Source organism: Gadus morhua, chromosome 14 (genome assembly GCF_902167405.1).
Source record: "Gadus morhua chromosome 14, gadMor3.0, whole genome shotgun sequence".
NCBI classification, from domain to species: Eukaryota; Metazoa; Chordata; class Actinopteri; order Gadiformes; family Gadidae; genus Gadus; species Gadus morhua.
In genome coordinates, this window is record NC_044061.1 from 1,268,161 (window position 1) to 1,287,616 (window position 19,456).

The following is a 19,456-nucleotide window of genomic DNA, read 5'->3' on the forward strand; positions in this document are numbered from 1 at the left end:
CGTCAATACACGTGGCTTAATCCAGAACCTGAGAAAACAGACTCCACTTTATGTATGTTGACCAGCCCTTTTTTAGAAGATAAACAAACCTCATTCAGACCTTCTTTAGTACCAGTAGGGATATTAGTTTGACTTTCAAGTGTCTCAAACTATGGGATCTACTCAACAAGCACTTGAATTTGACTGCTGTTTAAGTTGATCATTGACTTTATATTCACTATTGGGTAAGATCATTACTGATTAAGACTATACTACCAATGGCACTTATAGAACTGTAATCATTTCATCATCAATTATGCCTCTTTAATCCATCGTAAAGGTCCATAAAAAGTTGACACATTACTTAATGTATTGGGGATTGTATCAAATCAAGTCAAATGATGTTCAACCTTTGAGACTAGCATGACAAAGGTCATGGTAACCCTGTTGCCTCCTACACTACCAAACGTCCTAGGTGGTGACTAACCCCCTGGCCTCCTACAAACCTCCTACACTACCCAACGTCCTCGGTAGTGACTAACCCCCTAGCCTCCTACAAACCTCCTACACTACCCAACGTCCTCGGTAGTGACTAACCCCCTAGCCTCCTACAAACCTCCTACACTACCCAACGTCCTCGGTAGTGACTAACCCCCTAGCCTCCTACAAACCTCCTACACTACCAAACGTCCTCGGTAGTGACTAACCCCCTAGCCTCCTACAAACCTCCTACACTACCAAACGTCCTCGGTAGTGACTAACCCCCTAGCCTCCTACAAACCTCCTACACTACCCAACATCCTAGGTGGTGACTAACCCCCTAGCCTCCTACAAACCTCCTACACTACCCAACATCCTGAACATAACAACGGCCACAGCTTCTGATCAGAAGAGACCGTTGGAGAACCAGGTTTAAAGACAGAGCAGAGGTCTGGCCCGTTCTTAAATAAGATCTGAGAGCGTGGCCTGTGGCCTGTGGCCTGTGGCCTGTGGCCTGTGGCCTGTGGCCTGTGGCCTGTGGCCTGTGGCTGGTGTTGAATGGTAGTTAGTGAGGGAACAGTCACGATGGCGGTGATGGGAGGACAGCATCGACACCGAGGCCCAGGTGATGCAGGTCAGTCCACACAGAGGAGAGAGAGAGGGAATGCTGGGAGATGTAGTTGACTGGCTGGGAGAAACATGCAGTTCAGCAGTCAAAGGGCAGAACCCACCTTCTCCTCTCCCCGGGCCAGCCTCTGATATTATCTCCATTAGAGAATTTAGCCCAAATACTGCACACAGAACCCAGAATTAGAGGACATAGAGAGGGGACACCGGCCGGGACAAGCCAGTCTGTTATCAACCCAATGACACAACGACATGCACACCCAACAGGGCGTCAGAGAGAGAGAGGAGGAGACAGGGACAGAGACACAATGACAAAACATAAGCAAAAGGATGCGTTGATGAGGGCACACCATAAACCTTGTCACAAAAGGTTGTACGATCTGCTTTTGGAACAATTAACAACATCAACTTGTTTCCCAGAACCATTGAATGCCTCCTTGTAGCGTTGTCGGGCGATTACTTGCACAAACGTGAAGCTCAGGGTCAACTACATGAATGAGTTAGGTTTGTGACCTAGTTTCATATGAAGCAAGCTGTTGGGTTTATGCTAGAAAACACATTGAGATGACACATCCTATACATTTAGTTAAAAGTGTCATATTTTAATACTGTTCTCTGTTTAAGTTAAGTTAGCACTATTGGTTTTAAAACTGTGAGGGACTTCGAGATGATGAGACGCCCAACACCGTGACCAGGAGGCTTCAGGTTCACCGACTCAGAGAGGAGGGCCATTCAGGGGGAATGACCCTTCTGATGCACACAACGATTCCCTTGTGGTTCAAATCAACGCAAAGGGGATCGAGCACTCTGTCACACGGTGCGGATCAAAACCACAGTCTTCCTGCATCAGATCATCACACCGACAGTCAGCATGTCCTACGGTAGGGGGTCCACGATGCGTGTCAGGACACTAAAGACCTACCAGTCCTACGCACACGGAGGCAGAGAGGGGGGACGGAGGGGAACAGAGGCTAAAGTGGCCTCTGGTTCCTAGACCGAGGCTAGGAGAGCTAGAGGAGAGCTAGCGTCTGGTGGAGGCTCTGGGCTAGGGCTCACACAGGGAGGGTTAGAGAGGAGTGGGGGCACAGCACACGTAACATACCCGGGCTGTCAGGCTCATCTGAACGAGAGACAAACACACGCACATCAAAGGACCGTTGAGTCATTTCAGGGCAGCGATCGAGGAAACGTCTGCATGCTCCAGGCTTTGTTTCTCTCTCAGGATGTGATCCACATATAAATGTGAAAATCCACCGCCGAGGGAAAACTTTTGCACAATTAACTTCAGATCGTTCCAATTATAATCTGGGCACCTCAACATCCCAAATAAAATGGAAATAGTTTTACTTTCACAAATCTTTCTATTTATTACTGTGAGGGGTTGATTTTTACATTCACAGGAGTTCATCCTTGAGAGAAAAACCTAATTTATATAAATACATATTCTCCTCGATTAATTAAAACGGTGAGATGGAGGTTTATAGGATGACAGGGGGTTATTGAGGCCGTAAACACGTTCTACCAACCTGCTTCATCCATCTCTTCCTCTACATCAAAGTTTAACATCTCTTTTTTGGTAAAGAAATAATATAATTTTCAAAAATTCAAAATAAAATATAAAGAAAAAGAAAGAAAAGCAGGACATTCAATGACGATGATACACCTCAAAAAGCAAAGCTGGTGAAAAATTAACAAAACTATAGCTGATGTTGATCTGAATACAAACGCGATCATTAATTCAATATTACAAACGCATCACTTCACAGCTCGCTATAGGATTAGCATTGAATGGATATACTACGATACATATGATGTAACGGATAGGCTAAGATACATTTAATGAAATGGATATGCTAAAACATATGATTTAATGGATGGACCAAGATACCTTTAATGTAAGGGATAAGATCAGTTCTTTACTGTTGTTGAGGTCATCCTCAGGTTGATGTGGAACGGTGAGTGAGAGAGCAGAGCGGAGCACAAGGCGGGGGTGTGAACGCAGGGCCGTACCTTTGAGGCTGGGGAAGGGGGTGGCCTTCTCTCGGGCCCCCTTGTTGGGGATGGCCAGGTTGGACAGACTGAAGTTGCTCCCGTGGTTCTTGTACAGATTACCTGTTGGTCGGGGGCACAGGGTGGGGATCAAAGAGGCTCTCTGACCTTTACCAGCCCACTAACCCACTCACCCACTAACCCACTAACCAACCCACCCACTAACCAACCCACCCACTGACCCACTAACCAACCCACCAACTCACCCACTAACCCACTCACCCACTAACCAACCCACCCACTCACCCACTAACCAACCCACCCACTCACCCACTCACCCACTAACCAACCCACTAACCCACTAACCAACCCACCCACCCACTAACCCACTAACCAACCCACCCACTAACCCACTAACCCATGAAGCAGAACCATCGTCCTGAGGCGGATGTCGACTGGAATGCAGCCCAAATTAAAACACATCTGATGTGATTCAGGGATTGGTCCGCTTTGGGTTCACCAAGCCAATCACTGCTCGGGGGCGGGACTAAAGAAACATGCTTACTGAAGGACTCCGTGGGACCATTGCCACCCAGAGACAACGCGTCCACATCTGTGGACGGATCGGGCTTTAAAAGGACATCCTCCAAACACCAACCACAGAGAGCAGCGTCACCGGCAGACCCGGGATCCGCTCGGTGATTGGTTTAGGAGGTCAACCAATCACCAGTCTGAATTATGAATCCGCACTGAGCAGCAGTCAGGGATAGCCTGGTTCTACCAGACTCTCGTACTTCACTTCATTTCATTTCATTTGTACAGAGAGTCTGGACCTAATCAATTGACAAACGTTAACTCACTTGAAGGCGGGTGTCTGTTGAAGTTTAAAATGATTGGATCTGCCCAGTGCCACTCTGGATCTGCCATAACCAATCGCTAACGTTTGGTTGTGACGTATGTCATGCGCCGGGAATCACGCGCAGGTTGTACACAAACCAAACACCTTGCGCGTCTGCACCAAAATGTCCGTCAACGACAGCTGCAGGTTTTGTTCGTCGAATTTAATTTATCAGGGAAAAATTGCACATTGTAAATCAACTACCGACCTACAACAACAACTCAAACTGGCGTACGACTTTATCGTCATTGATCGTCATTGTTCTCAGACCTCTGTTCGCTGATTGGTGGCCGCTGTGGCGGCACCAGAAAACCAAATTACATACAGCAGGTCCAGACCTAGTACTGAAGGGAAATTCAAATTGAGCGGAAGTACTTAGGCGGGCGGAGCCAGGCTAAGTCAGGGACTCACTGGCGAAGGACATGAGGCCCCCGAAGCCGTCGTTGCTGTTGTTGGAGATGGTGGAGTTGGGCGAGCTGGTCCGCGAGTCACCCTCGCCGTCCGACTCCCCCGGGAGACGCAAGCTGCTGGGACGCAAGGGCCGCTGGGACCTGGGGGCGGAGCCAGCGTCTCAGTGGGACACACACACCGGTACACCAGCACAGACACACACACACTTACACACACACGCAAACAGACACAGGCGCGCAAACAGACACACACACGCGCAAACAGACACAGGCGCGCAAACAGACACACACACGCGCAAACAGACGCACACACGCGCAAACAGACACACACACGCGCAAACAGACACACACACACGCGCAAACAGACACACACACGCGCAAACAGACACACACACGCGCAGAGCCAGCTCAGTGAGCGCTCAGACCACCACAGAGCCTCAGTCGGTCACACACACACACACACGCACACACCCCCAGGGGGGTGCACTGACAGACGCCCATAGAGCAGAACCCCACAGAGCGACGCCCCACCACAGACTCAACAGCACCATGGGACGGACGGCGTGCGGACATGCAGCGCTAGCCAATCAGCGGACGGCTGGGTCAGACACCAGTCAGCGGTTAGTTGTTTTAGGTTAGTTTGGTCTACACACACACGCGGGACATTGCCATGGCGGGCAGAAGCTCGTTTGAATGAGGACATCCATTGAGCGGTGAGCAGTGGAACACACTTGTTGCCGTTGAGGCTCTGGTTGAAGCGGGGCGTGTACGACTCCACCTGCCCCTCGGGGTCGTCCTCCGAGGGGAAGCCGTACTGCGGCTCAAAGTACGGGTTGTCATACTCGGCCTTCTTGTCCTTGGCGGGCTCGGGGGCTGCGTCCGTGGTGATCCTGGGGAAGGGGCCCCCCACAAGGCCGGGCACCGGGTTCTGCAGGGCGGCGGCGGCGGAGGCCTCCATCTCCCCCGGCTCCCCCGGCTCCCCCTGCTGGGGACCAGAGGAACGCCGTCAGACTCCCACCGGACACAAACCTCACTTCAGGAACTGATGACCCCCCCCTCAATTGGTGGACCCCCTCACCTGGTGGACCCCCCCTCCCCCCCCCACCTGGTGGACCCCCTCACCTGGTGGACCCCCCCTCCCCACCTGGTGGATCCCCCTCACCTGGTGGACCCCCCCCCCCCCTCACCTGATGGACCCCCTCACCTGGTGGACTCCCCCCCCCCCCTCGCCTGGCGGACCCCCCCCCCTCGCCTGGTTGACCCCCCCCTCACCTGGCGGACCCCCTCACCTGGTGGAGCCCCTGGATGACGGTGCTGGGCGAGGAACTGGCGGTGGTGCTGGAGGAGGAGCGGAGGGGCTGGCCGTCAGGGGGCTCAGCGGTTGAGGGGTCTGCGCCGGGGGGGCCCTCGAGCCCCGGCCCCTCCCTGAGCGGCGGGAGGTCCTGGAACTCCACCTCGCTGGGGTCCCCCAGGGCGGCGTGGGAGGGCGGGTCCAGGCCTACGGAACACAGGAACACAGCGTCCTTTAGGCTGGATCACCCTGGAGGGCTTTAGGCTGGATCAACCTGGAGGGCTTTAGGCTGGATCACCCTGGAGGGCTTTAGGCTGGGTTACACTGTAAACCTTTAGTCTGGATCACACTGTAAACCTTTAGGCTGGATCACACTGTAAACCTTTAGGCTGGATTACACTGTAGACATTTAGGCTAGTTTACACTGTAATCTGTTAGGCTAGTTTACAATGTAATCCGTTAGGCTGGATTACACTGTAAACCTTTAGGCTGGATCACACTGTAAACCTTTAGGCTGGATTACACTGTAAACCTTTAGGCTGGATACACTGTAAACCTTTAGGCTGGGTCACACTGTAAACCTTTAGGCTGGGTTACACTGTAAACCTTTAGGCTGGATTACACTGTAAATCTTTAGGATGGATTACACTGTAAACCTTTAGGATGGATTACACTGTAAACCTTTAGGCTGGATCACCCTGGAGGGCTTTAGGCTGGATCACACTTTAAACCTTTAGGCTGGGTTACACTGTACACCTTTAGGCTGGATCACACTGTACACCTTTAGGCTGGATCACACTGTAAACCTTTAGGCTGGATCACACTGTAAACCTTTAGGCTGGATCACACTGTAAACCTTTAGGCTGGATTACACTGTAAACCTTTAGGCTGGATACACTGTAAACCTTTAGGCTGGGTCACACTGTAAACTAGAGATGTCCGATATTATCGGCCCACCGATATTATCGGCCCGATATTAGCATAAAAATGTAATATCTGTCAATATCGGTATCGGTTTTTTTTTGCCTTAAAAACGATTTTTTTTTTTTAATTTTTTTTTTTTATAGCTCAAATAAATGTTTTCAAAATTGTGCAGTACCGTGCACATTGTAATTGACTCATATTTGTGCATTTATTCAATTAAGGTTATTGAGTTTTAGTTAAAGAAACATACTGCTATGTTGCACATAGTTGTTCAGGTACAATGTTTTATCATTTGTGAAGTCAAGTTTGCCCTATTTGTTGTGGGCATTGTCAAGATTATCTCAGGGAGAGTGTAATCCAAACTGTTGTCTGAGACCATTAAAAAAATAAACATGGCACTTTTCCCTTAAATTAAGTTGAAGTATTTTTCTTTTTTTGCACAGACAATGTTAACATTTGGAAAGCCTTGTTGCATTCAAGAATGCATCCAGTGGGGCATCACAATAACATTAATAAGCATGTTGTGTTAATTCCACAACAGGAGATATGTAATGTTACCTAAATTAGGTTTGAGGAAAAATAACCCAAATATCGACACCGGTATCGGCTGATATCGGAATCGAAAATTTAGAGTTGGACAATATCGCATATCGGATATCGGCAAAAAAGCCAATATCGGACATCCCTACTGTAAACCTTTAGGCTGGGTTACACTGTAAACCTTTAGGCTGGATTACAATGTAAACCTTTAGGCTGGATGACATTGTAAACCTTTAGGCTGGGTTACACTGTAAACCTTTAGGCTGGGTTACACTGTAAACCTTTAGGCTGGATCACACTGTAAACCTTTAGGCTGGATCACACTGTAAACCTTTAGGCTGGATCACACTGTAAACCTTTAGGCTGGATTACACTGTAAACCTTTAGGCTGGATCACCCTGGAGGGCTTTAGGCTGGGTTACACTGTAAACCTTTAGGCTGGGTTACACTGTAAACCTTTAAGCTTGGTTACACTGTAAACCTTTAGGCTGGATTACACTGTAAACCTTTAGGCTGGGTTACACTGTAAACGTTTAAGCTTGGTTACACTGTAAACCTTTAGGCTGGATTACACTGTAAACCTTTAGGCTGGGTTACACTGTAAACCTTTAGGCTTGGTTACACTGTAAACCTTTAGGCTGGATTACACTGTAAACCTTTAGGCTGGGTTACACTGTAAACCTTTAGGCTGGGTTACACTGTAAACCTTTAGGCTTGGTTACACTGTAAACCTTTAGGCTGGATTACACTGTAAACCTTTAGGCTGGGTTACACTGTAAACCTTTAGGCTGGATTACACTGTAAACCTTTAGGCTGGATCACACTGTAAACCTTTAGGCTAGGTTACACTGTAAACCATCAGGCTGGATTTACCAGTTTGTAGGAGTCTGTAGGGTGTGTAGGGTGTGTAGGGGTGTAGGGTGAATAGGGTGGTAGGGGTGAAGGGTGGGTAGGGTGTGTAGGGCGTGTGTAGGGTGTGTAGTGCGTGTGCAGGGGCGTGTAGGGGCATGCTGGAGGACCACTCACATGGCGTCCCTCCCTGGAGGTCTCCCTGGATCATCTCACTCACGAGGTCGCCCAGAGAGGAGTAGGAGGAGCTGGAGCCGTCGTACGCCTCACTGTCACTGCCACTGGGGGGGGGGGGGAGGAGGGGGAGGCGTTACCACTGGAGAGAGAGACAGAGACACAGACAGACAGACAGATAGATAGACAGACAGAGACACAGACAGAGACACAGACAGACAGACAGACAGACAGACAGACAGACAGACAGACAGACAGACAGACAGACAGACAGACAGACAGACAGACAGACAGACTGACTGACAGACAGACAGGTCCGTGACAGGGCGGGCGGGGGTACCTGTCGGTGGGGTCAGAGTCGTTGCCCTCGTCATCCAGGGGCCCAGCCAGGGCCTCCACCAGCTGGGAGCTGCTGTCGAACACGCGGTACAGGACCGACTGCAGCTGGTGGGCGTACCACTTGGGCTTGTCCCCGATCAGGGACGGGTCATACACGTCTAGACAACACACAGAGGACAGCAGTCACATAAGAGGACAGAGAGAGAGAGACAGAGAGACAGAGGACAGAGAGACAGAGAGACAGAGACAGAGAGAGAGAGGACAGAGACAGAGAGAGAGAGAGAGAGAGGGAGAGAGAGAGAGACAGAGGACAGAGAGACAAAGAGACAGAGGACAGAGACAGAGACAGAGACAGAGACAGAGGACAGAGAGACAGAGAGACAGAGGGCCAGAGGGACAGAGAGACAGAGACATAGAGACAGAGACATAGACAGAGACACAGAGACAGAGACAGAGAGACAGAGACAGAGGAAAGAGACAGACACAGAGACAGAGACAGAGACAGAGAGACAGAGACAGAGACAGAGACAGAGACAGAGACAGAGAGACAGAGACAGAGACAGAGAGACAGAGACAGAGACAGAGAGACAGAGACAGAGACAGAGAGACAGAGACAGAGAGACAGAGACAGAGAAGTAGAGTGGCCCCTTCCCAGTAAAAAAACAACCAAAACAGTGTATTTAATTTAATAGAAATTGAGCAATATAGTAAATAATCAAAGATTCCTGGTAAAATAGCGGCAGAGTTCGATATAGAATAAGAGAGGGAGCAGGACCTCCATCCCCTGGAGCTCCTCTGTAGTTCATTAGTCGTCCATTAGTTAGTTATATTTCTTTAAGAGGTTCACGACACCAAGCATGAAGTGACCTGTGGTGCCCCCTGCAGGCGGCCCTCTGAAATCACACTGTGGGGGGTTATGTGGAGTGAACCCAGAAGGGGTCTCCAGTTATTGGAGGATAATTGACACTGGCGTTGGTGCGCGACCGGGCCTTCCTCTCAGCCCGACGGTAGTTAAATAACCAGACTGGTTGGTTTAACCCGCTGCTACCATGGTTACCAACATGACGGACAGAAGTTACTTTCACCAATCCCATAATAGATGCTTTAATCAGTAACCACCAACATCTTCTGCTGCTCTTTGAGCAGATTGTTTCTGCGCTGCTCAGGAAACCTCTGGTGGACTGGGGAGATGTTTTTAATATTGGATTTGTAGTAACAGAACCAGTCAGAACCAGTGTGTGCTATAGAGTGTAGAGTGGGCGGGCCTTACTGTTGTGGATCCTCTGATAGGCCAGGTTATTGACCAACCAGGACCAGTGTGTGCTACAGAGTGGGCGGGCTTTACTGTTGTGGATTCTCTGATAGGCCAGGTTATTGACCAACCAGTACCGGTGTGTGTGGCAGAGTGGGCGGGCCTTACTGTTGTGGATCCTCTGATAGGCCAGGTTATTGACCAACCAGGACCGGTGTGTGCTACAGAGGGGGCGGGCCTTACTGTTGTGGATCCTCTGATAGGCCAGGTTCCCGGGGTTCAGGGCCCACTCTCCGTAGAACTCGACGGCCTGCGTGTGCGACAGCTTCTCGGCGAAGCTGGAGCGGCGGGGGCGCGAGGCCAGGAAGGAGGACGCCTGGAAGGCCACCACCGGCCGCGGGAACAGACGCAGGGTGCGCGTGTGCATCTGGAACCCCTGGAGCACGTTGGGCGAGTTGAAGAACCGCACCATGGCCACCCTGAGGAACACGGAGCCACAGGTCGACTCAGGGAGGGGGGGGTCAGGAGAAAGGGGAACAACCATCTATCTGTCACCCGATCCCTGGGTTAACCCGTTCCCCGTACAACAGACAGCGTGGGTAAGATGCTGCACCATGCTGAGTACTGTTTAAGGGCCAGGAAGGACAGCATACAACAAGGGCGTGAGAGGGGGGTTGGGTCGGGGGGGGCTATGGGGTCTATTCATCTCGGATTATTCTGCGTTTCAACCCCCGACACTTTGAGCTGAACCATTGATCAGATCATCAGAGGATCCAGATCTGGTATTGACACAGTGATCAGAGGACGAAGGCTGACCTGGTGGCCACGTCCACAGAGTCCACGTCGTTGCCGTAGATGAGGGGGTTGAACTCGGTGGAGGAGGGGGAGGCCTTCTCCCGGGCGGGGTGCAGCAGGGGCATCTCCTGGCCCTCCTGGAACTTCTCCAGGTTGAGGATGGGCTGTGTGTTCAGACTCATGCTGGCCAGAGCCTGGAGGAGGAGGGAGGAGTTTAACGAGCCCCGCGGTGTGGAGACCGCCCCAAAGAACCGCTCCCACTGCGGGCATCAGCGCTGAGCGACGGACCTCGGGCCGGCTCGTGTTTGACGTCCTCCTCCTGGCAGAGGAGACCGTGGACAGCCAATCACGGCCCTGCCCGTGTCCGGATCAGAGACTAACTATGTGAATGTTTTCTTGATCAACACTTTCTCTGTTTTGATCCCACTGCGTCTGGGAGCCTGGGTTACCGTGGTTACCGTGGTTATCGTGGTTACCGTGGTTATCGGTGTCTACTGGGTTGAGTTGATGCCTGAGGTGGGAGGGTCGTTTCGGAGAGGGCTAGGAGGGGCAAAGGGGAGTGAGTCACCAGACACGGTCGGGTTAAAACAAAGGAACAGGGAGCTGCTGCCCAGTCAGTAGGCGGTGGCTTAGCGGGATGGAGGGTTTAGTGGTCAGGATCAGGGTGGAGGGTTTAGTGGTCAGGATCAGAGTGGAGGGTTTAGTGGTCAGGATCAGAGTGGAGGGTTTAGTGGTCAGGATCAGAGTGGAGGGTTTAGTGGTCTGATGAGGGTGGAGGGTTTAGTGGTCAGGATCAGGGTGGAGGGTTTAGTGGTCAGGATCAGGCTGGAGGGTTTAGTGGTCAGGATCAGGGTGGAGGGTTTAGTGGTCAGGATCAGGGTGGAGGGTTTAGTGGTCAGGATCAGGGTGGAGGGTTTAGTGGTCTGATGAGGGTGGAGGGTTTAGTGGTCAGGATCAGGGTGGAGGGTTTAGTGGTCGGGATCAGGATGGTGGGTTTAGTGGTCTGATGAGGGTGGAGGGTTTAGTGGTCAGGATCAGGGTGGAGGGTTTAGTGGTCAGGATCAGGGTGGAGGGTTTAGTGGTCGGGATCAGGATGGAGGGTTTAGTGGTCTGATGAGGGTGGAGGGTTTAGTGGTCTGATGAGGGTGGAGGGTTTAGTGGTCAGGATCAGGGTGGAGGGTTTAGTGGTCGGGATCAGGATGGAGGGTTTAGAGGTCGGGATCAGGGTGGAGGGTTTAGTGGTCAGGATCAGGGTGGAGCGTTTAGTGGTCAGGATCAGGGTGGAGGGTTTAGTGGTCGGGATCAGGGTGGAGGGTTTAGTGGTCTGATGAGGGTGGAGGGTTTAGTGGTCAGGATCAGGGTGGAGGGTTTAGAGGTCGGGATCAGGGTGGAAGGTTTAGTGGTCTGATGAGGGTGGAGGGTTTAGTGGTCAGGATCAGGGTGGAGGGTTTAGTGGTCGGGATCAGGGTGGAGGGTTTAGTGGTCGGGATCAGGGTGGAGGGTTTAGTGGTCGGGATCAGGGTGGAGGGTTTAGTGGTCGGGATCAGGGTGGAGGGTTTAGTGGTCAGGATCAGGGTGGAGGGTTTAGTGGTCAGGATCAGAGTGGAGGGTTTAGTGGTCGGGATCAGGATGGAGGGTTTAGTGGTCAGGATCAGGGTGGAGGGTTTAGTGGTCAGGATCAGGGTGGAGGGTTTAGTGGTCAGGATCAGGGTGGAGGGTTTAGTGGTCGGGGTGAGGGTGGAGGGTTTAGTGGTCGGGATCAGGATGGAAGGTTTAGTGGTCTGATGAGGGTGGAGGGTTTAGTGGTCTGATGAGGGTGGAGGGTTTAGTGGTCAGGATCAGGGTGGAGGGTTTAGTGGTCGGGATCAGGATGGAGGGTTTAGAGGTCGGGATCAGGGTGGAGGGTTTAGTGGTCAGGATCAGGGTGGAGGGTTTAGTGGTCAGGATCAGGGTGGAGGGTTTAGTGGTCGGGGTGAGGGTGGAGGGTTTAGTGGTCGGGATCAGGATGGAGGGTTTAGTGGTCTGATGAGGGTGGAGGGTTTAGTGGTCTGATGAGGTTGGAGGGTTTAGTGGTCAGGATCAGGGTGGAGGGTTTAGTGGTCAGGATCAGGGTGGAGGGTTTAGTGGTCAGGATCAGGGTGGAGGGTTTAGTGGTCGGGATCAGGGTGGAGGGTTTAGTGGTCGGGGTGAGGGTGGAGGGTTTAGTGGTCAGGATCAGGGTGGAGGGTTTAGTGGTCTGATGAGGTGGAGGGTTTAGTGGTCAGGATCAGGGTAGAGGGTTTAGTGGTCAGGATCAGGGTGGAGGGTTTAGTGGTCGGGGTGAGGGTGGAGGGTTTAGTGGTCGGGGTGAGGGTGGAGGGTTTAGTGGTCGGGGTGAGGGTTGAGGGTTTAGTGGTCTGATGAGGGTGGAGGGTTTAGTGGTCAGGATCAGGGTGGATGGTTTAGTGGTCAGGATCAGGGTGGAGGGTTTAGTGGTCTGATGAGGGTGGAGGGTTTAGTGGTCGGGATCAGGGTGGAGGGTTTAGTGGTCAGGATCAGGGTGGAGGGTTTAGTGGTCTGATGAGGGTGGAGGGTTTAGTGGTCGGGATCAGGGTGGAGGGTTTAGTGGTCAGGATCAGGGTGGAGGGTTTGGTGGTCTGATGAGGGTGGAGGGTTTAGTGGTCTGATGAGGGTGGAGGGTTTAGTGGTCAGGATCAGGGCGGAGGGTTTAGTGGTCAGGATCAGGGTGGAGGGTTTAGTGGTCAGGGTCAGGGTGGAGGGTTTAGTGGTCAGGATCAGGGTGGAGGGTTTAGTGGTCTGATGAGGGTGGAGGGTTTAGTGGTCGGGTCTGGGTGGGGGTCGACCGGTCGAGGGGGGAGTAGCTTCATCATATCTTGCTGACAGGGGGGCGGGGGGGGGGACACTCGACAATGCCAAGATAGATGCACGCACATTCAGTCATGCGCAAGCCAGAGCTAAGCAGTATCCACATCATCATCTAAGATAAGGATTATTAGTCTGTTTATTCTGCACCATGTGGCTGTTTGACACACTCCTGACCGTAGGGGAACAATAGTAACAAGCAGAACAATTAAAAGAATAGTCTGATTAAAAATCGCATGACAGTTTTGGGGGGGGAGATTGACAGAGCAAGAACGAGAGAGAGAGAACGAGAGAGAAAACGAGAGAGCGATAGAACGAGAGGGAGAGAGAGAACGAGAGGGTTAACAAGATAGCGATAGAACGAGAGAGGGAGAGAGAAAGAGAGAGAGAGAGAGAGAGAGAGAGAGAGAGAGAGAGAGAGAGAGAGAGAGAGAGAGAGAGAGAGAGAGAGAGAAAACGATAGAGCGATAGAACGAGAGGGTTAACAAGATAGCGATATAACGAGAGGGAGAGAGAGAGAGAGAGAGAGAGAGAGAGAGAGAGAGAGAGAGAGAGAGAGAGAGAGAGAAAACGAGAGAGCGATAGAACGAGAGGGAGAGAGAGAGAGAGAGAGAGAGAGAGAGAGAGAGAGAGAGAGAGAGAGAGAGAGAGAGAGAGAGAGAGCGAGAGAGCGAGAGAGAGAGAACGAGAGGGAGAGAGAGAGAGAACGAGAGAGAACGAGAGAGAGAGAGAGAGAGAGAGAGAGAGAGAGAGAGAGAGAGAGAGAGAGAGAGAGAGAGAGAGAGAGAGAGAGAGAGAGAGAGAGAGAGAAAACGAGAGAGCGATAGAACGAGAGGGAGAGAGAGAGAGAGAGAACGAGAGAGAAAACGAGAGAGCGATAGAACGAGAGAGAGAGAGAGATAGCATGAGAGAGAGCAAATAAGAGAAAAAACGTGAGAGAGAGAACGAGAGAATGAGAGAGAAAACAAGAGAGAGAGAACGATAGATAGAGAATAAGAGAAGAGAGAGAGAGAACATCCATGCACTGGCATTCCACATTCCACACAAGGCGGTGTAAAGGACCTTATTGTCAGAGGAGAAGATCTGCTTTTGGGTGATGACGGTCAATCTAAACAGACACTAGGGAGGGGGGAGGGGGAGAGGGGGGACAGATGAAGTAGAGCTGATGATGAAAACACCACAGGCACACGGCCGGAAACAACCAGAGACAAATCCCTCTCTTCATCATTCTCCTCTTTTCATCATTCTCCTTCAACAGGACCCAGAAACAAAAGAAACGGAAGAAGAGCGAATCTAAATTGATGTCGACCCCACCCCAAACGTTTAGGTTGCGTTAAAACGGATGTACGACAAATAAATCAATACAAATTATGAAAGGCCATCGCATTAAAACTGAAGAGAGGAGATGAAAAGATATTTCCTTTGTTGTTTGTACTGTAAGAAAAATAAATGGTGGAATGAAAAATGGACAGCGATCACAAGACCGGAGAAAGTGAGAGACAGAGAGAGAAAGGGGCAAGAGAGAGACAGAGGCAAGGGAGAGACAGAGACAGAGAGGGAGGGAGAGACAGAGAGAGAGAGAGAGAGAGAGAGAGAGAGAGAGAGAGAGAGAGACAGAGGGAGAGAGAGAGAGAGAGAGAGAGAGAGAGAGAGAGAGAGAGAGAGAGAGAGAGAGAGAGAGAGAGAGAGAGAGAGAGAGAGAGAGAGAGAGAGAGAGAGAGAGAGAGAGAGAGAGAGAGAGAGAGAGGCAAGGGAGAGGGAGAGAGAGACAGAGAGAGGGAGCGGGGTGAGGGAGAGAGAGGGTTAGGGTTAGAGAGAGCTCGTAAGTCCGCCCCTTCCGGGAGACCCCCTCTGCTCCACTTCATCGCTTTTTTCCAAGGGGAGGATAAAGGCATCGAAAGAGGTGAAAACCATTGTACGTCGGGGCATGTGGAGAGTTTCAGTTATGCCGATGGGGAGATTGTCGGTCTGGTCCACGCCAGACGCAGGGAGCGTGACGGCACATACGAGACGTGTAGTCTTTCTCATTGTGCTTTCTCTACGGCCTTTAACTGAACAATTGCACAATAAACGTTCAAACTCTTCACATGAAAGATTATCATTTAAATCCACAAACAACATATGTGTAACCAGGGGCATATAAAGACTGGGACCAGGAGATAATGACTTCCTCTCCACTGAAACCCGTTCATATGTTACGATCCCAGAGGTACCATGGGCTCTACCGGAAGGGGCCGACTTACGAGCTCTACAGACACGGTGTCGCAGCATGACAGACAGAATGAAGACGTGGGGGGGGGGGGGGGGGGGGGGGTTAGTTTGATGAGACAGGCTGGAGGAGGGGGGGGGCCATGGGCACCAGCTGGCTCTCGCCAGCGGTCGCCATGGACACGCTAGGGACCGTACAAAATAGCAGATCTTTCAAAAACTAAAAATACACAAATAAATGAAAATACTTGCAGACATAAATCTGATATCACTTTGTTTATGCGCTTAACATATCTTGTTGTTGGCCGTTTCTTTTAAAATGTAGGATAATTACTGACATTTATGATGTTAGACTCAATAATTATCAACTGGGTTGATTGGCATCGCGTTTAAGATCATCGACAATGTCCTGCTCAGAAAGGCTCAAGATTATTCTTTTGTCTTTGCTGTTTGTTGCTCTTTCCCGCATGAACAACTGCTAAACAGAGGCTTAGCGCACACACACACACACACACACACACACACACACACACACACACACACACACACACACACACACACACACACACACACACACACACACACACACACACACACACACTTGAACTATGTTATTTGTAGCCTGTGGAGGACACTTCACATTGCGTGTACGATACACTAATATCTTGTACGTGTGCTTTGTGAAATGATATCCACGCAAATATATTTTTGAATCCACAAATCATATTTTCTTATTTGTCTTGTAAAATAATATCCAACCTCACTTTTATTCGTGAGTTGCATCATTTTGTTTGAGGATTTCTCTCCAATATGTCCCTCTGCTGATCAATAAATTGTGGACGTGCAAGTTTTTATTGGACTTGAATATGCTTAACCCACAAAATAAATTCACATTGTACGACCATCCAGAAATATTTTATACAAAGATATCCAACAGAATAATTAATGGTCCACAAATAATATGTGGTCTTGTTAGATCTTATCCACAAACACTTTCAGAAAGAAGTTTAACACACCATTGCTCAATTCTGATCTAATAGGATAGCTATTAAGAACAGGGCTTTGTTGATCTAATAGGATAGCTATTAAGAACAGGGCGTTGTTTATCATGGAACATTTGTCTGGATATCATTTTACAAAACACTGCAACCGAGTCACACAATGTGAGTTGCCTTCCATGGGTTATAGAAAATAAAGTCCAATAAAAACGTCCATAACACAGTAATAGGATGGCCACTCACACACACACTGCTGGTTCTGATCCAAGGCATGAACTAGCTAACCTTTTTTTAATGTGAAATGAACAACATTTTAACACCGAACGTGTCTAATTAGTTGCTAATTACCCGTAAACTTGTGAAACGTGCATAAAGGCGATTATACGGCTGTAAACCTACCTCACTCAGGCCTCGGGTCTTGTGAACCTTCACAGCGCTATTTAAAAACGGCTGACGAGAACAGGCATGGAGGTAGGCTGAGTAACTGGTCCCAGTAAGGTAGGGTAACTGGTCCCAGTAAGGTAGGGTAACTGGTCCCGGTAGGGTCTCAGTGCGCAATATAAATAGATACTAATAATACTAATAATAACAATGATAACAATGATATTAAAATGTTGTTCGAACCACAGGTAGTTTATGAATCTCACATCATATTCTGGGTTAGGAGAATTCATTTTCAAACAAAGGGTTTTATTGACTGATCAAATCGAACAGGAAAACGGAAGGGGGGGGGGGGGTACTGAGGGAGACGAAGGGGGCTCCAGTGAATCAGAACCAGGCACTCTGGGGTAGGAACACACGTTAGTAACTACCACTAGAACCTCTAGCACTCTAAAGCCTTTTACCTCCAAGAGCTAGAGCATGCACGGAGAGAGGAGAGAAGAGACAGAGAACAAACACCACCGGTCCGTTAGTGTGCCACAACGCTCCCGCCCACACAACACAACGCAACGCAACACAACACAACGCAACGCACACAGTACGTCCCACCGGAGAGGAGCTGCAGCTGAACCAGTGCCCCCCTCCTGCTGAGACCCTCATACATGTGAACATAACACACAACATAGTACACACCATAACACACACCATAACACCACCATAACACACACCATAACTCACACCCTCCTGGGGGCCATTTGACCCGTCTCTCTGAGAGGTGTTTCTGAGCACATACTGATCATTCTTAATGAATGTGCCGACAGTATGACTACGGTGCGCGTCTGGCGTGAGCCGCTCAGAGGTCCTGCTCTCACTGGACGGAGCACCCACCTGCTTCAGGTGCTTCTTCAGCTCCAGGGACTCTGGTTCTGGCAGGGGGGGCAGGATCTCTGCGTGGGTGGGGGCGATCACCTGGAGGACGAGGAAACGATACAACATTGGATTCACTGATTGAGAGGGGGCGTGGAGTCCCACTCAAAGTCACCACGCATACTAATGAATACTAATGAACACTAATGAACCCCCGGATGGATCCAGGCCCAGCAGGTCTAAGCTGTATGCAGGTGCTGTGTGTTCTGTGAGGACCTTGTTACTGTCCAGGTCCACCAGCCACACATCGTCGGGCATCTTGAAGTCGGCCTTGTAGAGGAAGAAGCTGGCCGGGACGCCGATGATGTAGGGGGTGGGCGCCAACAGGAGCTGCAGGGGGGGGGGGGGGGGGGGGACATCTTCATCACACTTACCCCTCCGCTCTGAATCATGCACTGGTCCTCATCTTCATCACACTGACCCCTCCGCTCTGAATCATGCACTGGTCCTCATCTTCATCACACTGACCCCTCCTCTCTGAATCATGCACTGGTCCTCATCTTCATCACACTGACCCCTCCTCTCTGAATCATGCACTGGGCCCTACGGTATGCAGAGAACTCTACCTCCTTCCTACTCCTTGTTCCACTGCAGTCTCCCCCCCCCCCCACCATGTTTCTTAACAACAACGCTCTATTTTCTCTTTCAATGCATGTGGTGAGGGGAGGTGTGAGGATTAACACTTTGGAGAGCAGATGGCTGTTGGGAGAACGTTTCTGTTCACGTTGAGCCCAACAAGGGGACAGAGCCTCATGAAACCACCACGGTCCATGTTGTGAGGGTTGCTCTGCAGGGCCCGTGGCTCCTCCTCCCCGGGCCGCGGCCGAGCGTACCTGTTCTGCGGACGCCATGCAGGTGGGCAGCAGGGGGATGACGGGGAACATGTACTCCAGGGGGTAGATCATCGCCACGAACGCCATGACGCTCATGGAGAGGGCGTTGTAGTCCCGGGACTGGAGGACCACCTGGGGACACACAGAGGGACTGCTTAGACCCAGCTCCGCCTCTGGTGAGCTGCAAGGGACTCCTGCTTAGACCCAGCTCCGCCTCTGGTGAGCTACAAGGGACTCCTGCTTAGAACCCGTCCCCTACAATCTGGTGAGCTACAAGGGACTCCTGCTTAGAACCCGTCCCCTACAGTCTGGTGAGCTACAAGGGACTCCTGCTTAGAACCCGTCCCCTACAGTCTGGTGAGCTACAAGGGACTCCTGCTTAGAACCCGTCCCCTACAGTCTGGTGAGCTACAAGGGACTCCTGCTTAGAACCCGTCCTCTACAGTCTGTTGAGCTACAAGGGACTCCTGCTTAGACCCAGCTCCGCCTCTGGTGAGCTACAAGGGACTCCTGCTTAGACCCAGCTCCGCCTCTGGTTAGCTACAAGGGACTCCTGCATAGAACCAGCTCCGCATCTGGTGAGCTACAAGGGACTCCTGCTTAGAACCCGTCCCCTACAGTCTGGGTGGACCGGGGGAGCAAACATCTGGACGAACACCAGGTGGTGCTGTTTCCTTCTCTGGGTTAAATTAATAGACCG

At 50.8% G+C, this 19,456-nt stretch overlaps 1 protein-coding gene across 32 annotated transcripts in view; it reads right to left on the reverse strand.

Annotated features, from left to right (window-relative positions):
• madd (MAP-kinase activating death domain) overlaps positions 1-19,456 on the reverse strand; it is a 63,054-nt gene that overhangs the window by 25,559 nt on the left and 18,039 nt on the right. For 13 of the 32 annotated variants that reach the window (XM_030377904.1, XM_030377883.1, XM_030377903.1 and 10 more), the window contains exons 5-19: positions 18,757-18,888; positions 18,140-18,253; positions 17,885-17,965; positions 14,472-14,528; positions 10,569-10,741; positions 9,996-10,231; positions 8,502-8,658; positions 8,165-8,268; positions 5,673-5,881; positions 5,115-5,368; positions 4,385-4,524; positions 3,641-3,688; positions 3,097-3,198; positions 2,189-2,206; positions 1,191-1,250 (exon numbers count right to left, since the gene is read on the reverse strand). In XM_030377904.1, coding sequence (XP_030233764.1) covers positions 1,191-1,250; positions 2,189-2,206; positions 3,097-3,198; positions 3,641-3,688; positions 4,385-4,524; positions 5,115-5,368; positions 5,673-5,881; positions 8,165-8,268; positions 8,502-8,658; positions 9,996-10,231; positions 10,569-10,741; positions 14,472-14,528; positions 17,885-17,965; positions 18,140-18,253; positions 18,757-18,888 — 1,885 coding nt within the window. Of the gene's footprint in view, positions 1-1,190; positions 1,251-2,188; positions 2,207-3,096; positions 3,199-3,640; positions 3,689-4,384; positions 4,525-5,114; positions 5,369-5,672; positions 5,882-8,164; positions 8,269-8,501; positions 8,659-9,995; positions 10,232-10,568; positions 10,742-14,471; positions 14,529-17,460; positions 17,470-17,884; positions 17,966-18,139; positions 18,254-18,756; positions 18,889-19,456 lie in introns of all 32 variants that reach the window. The other 19 variants (XM_030377915.1, XM_030377910.1, XM_030377912.1 and 16 more) reach the window with 12 other exon arrangements.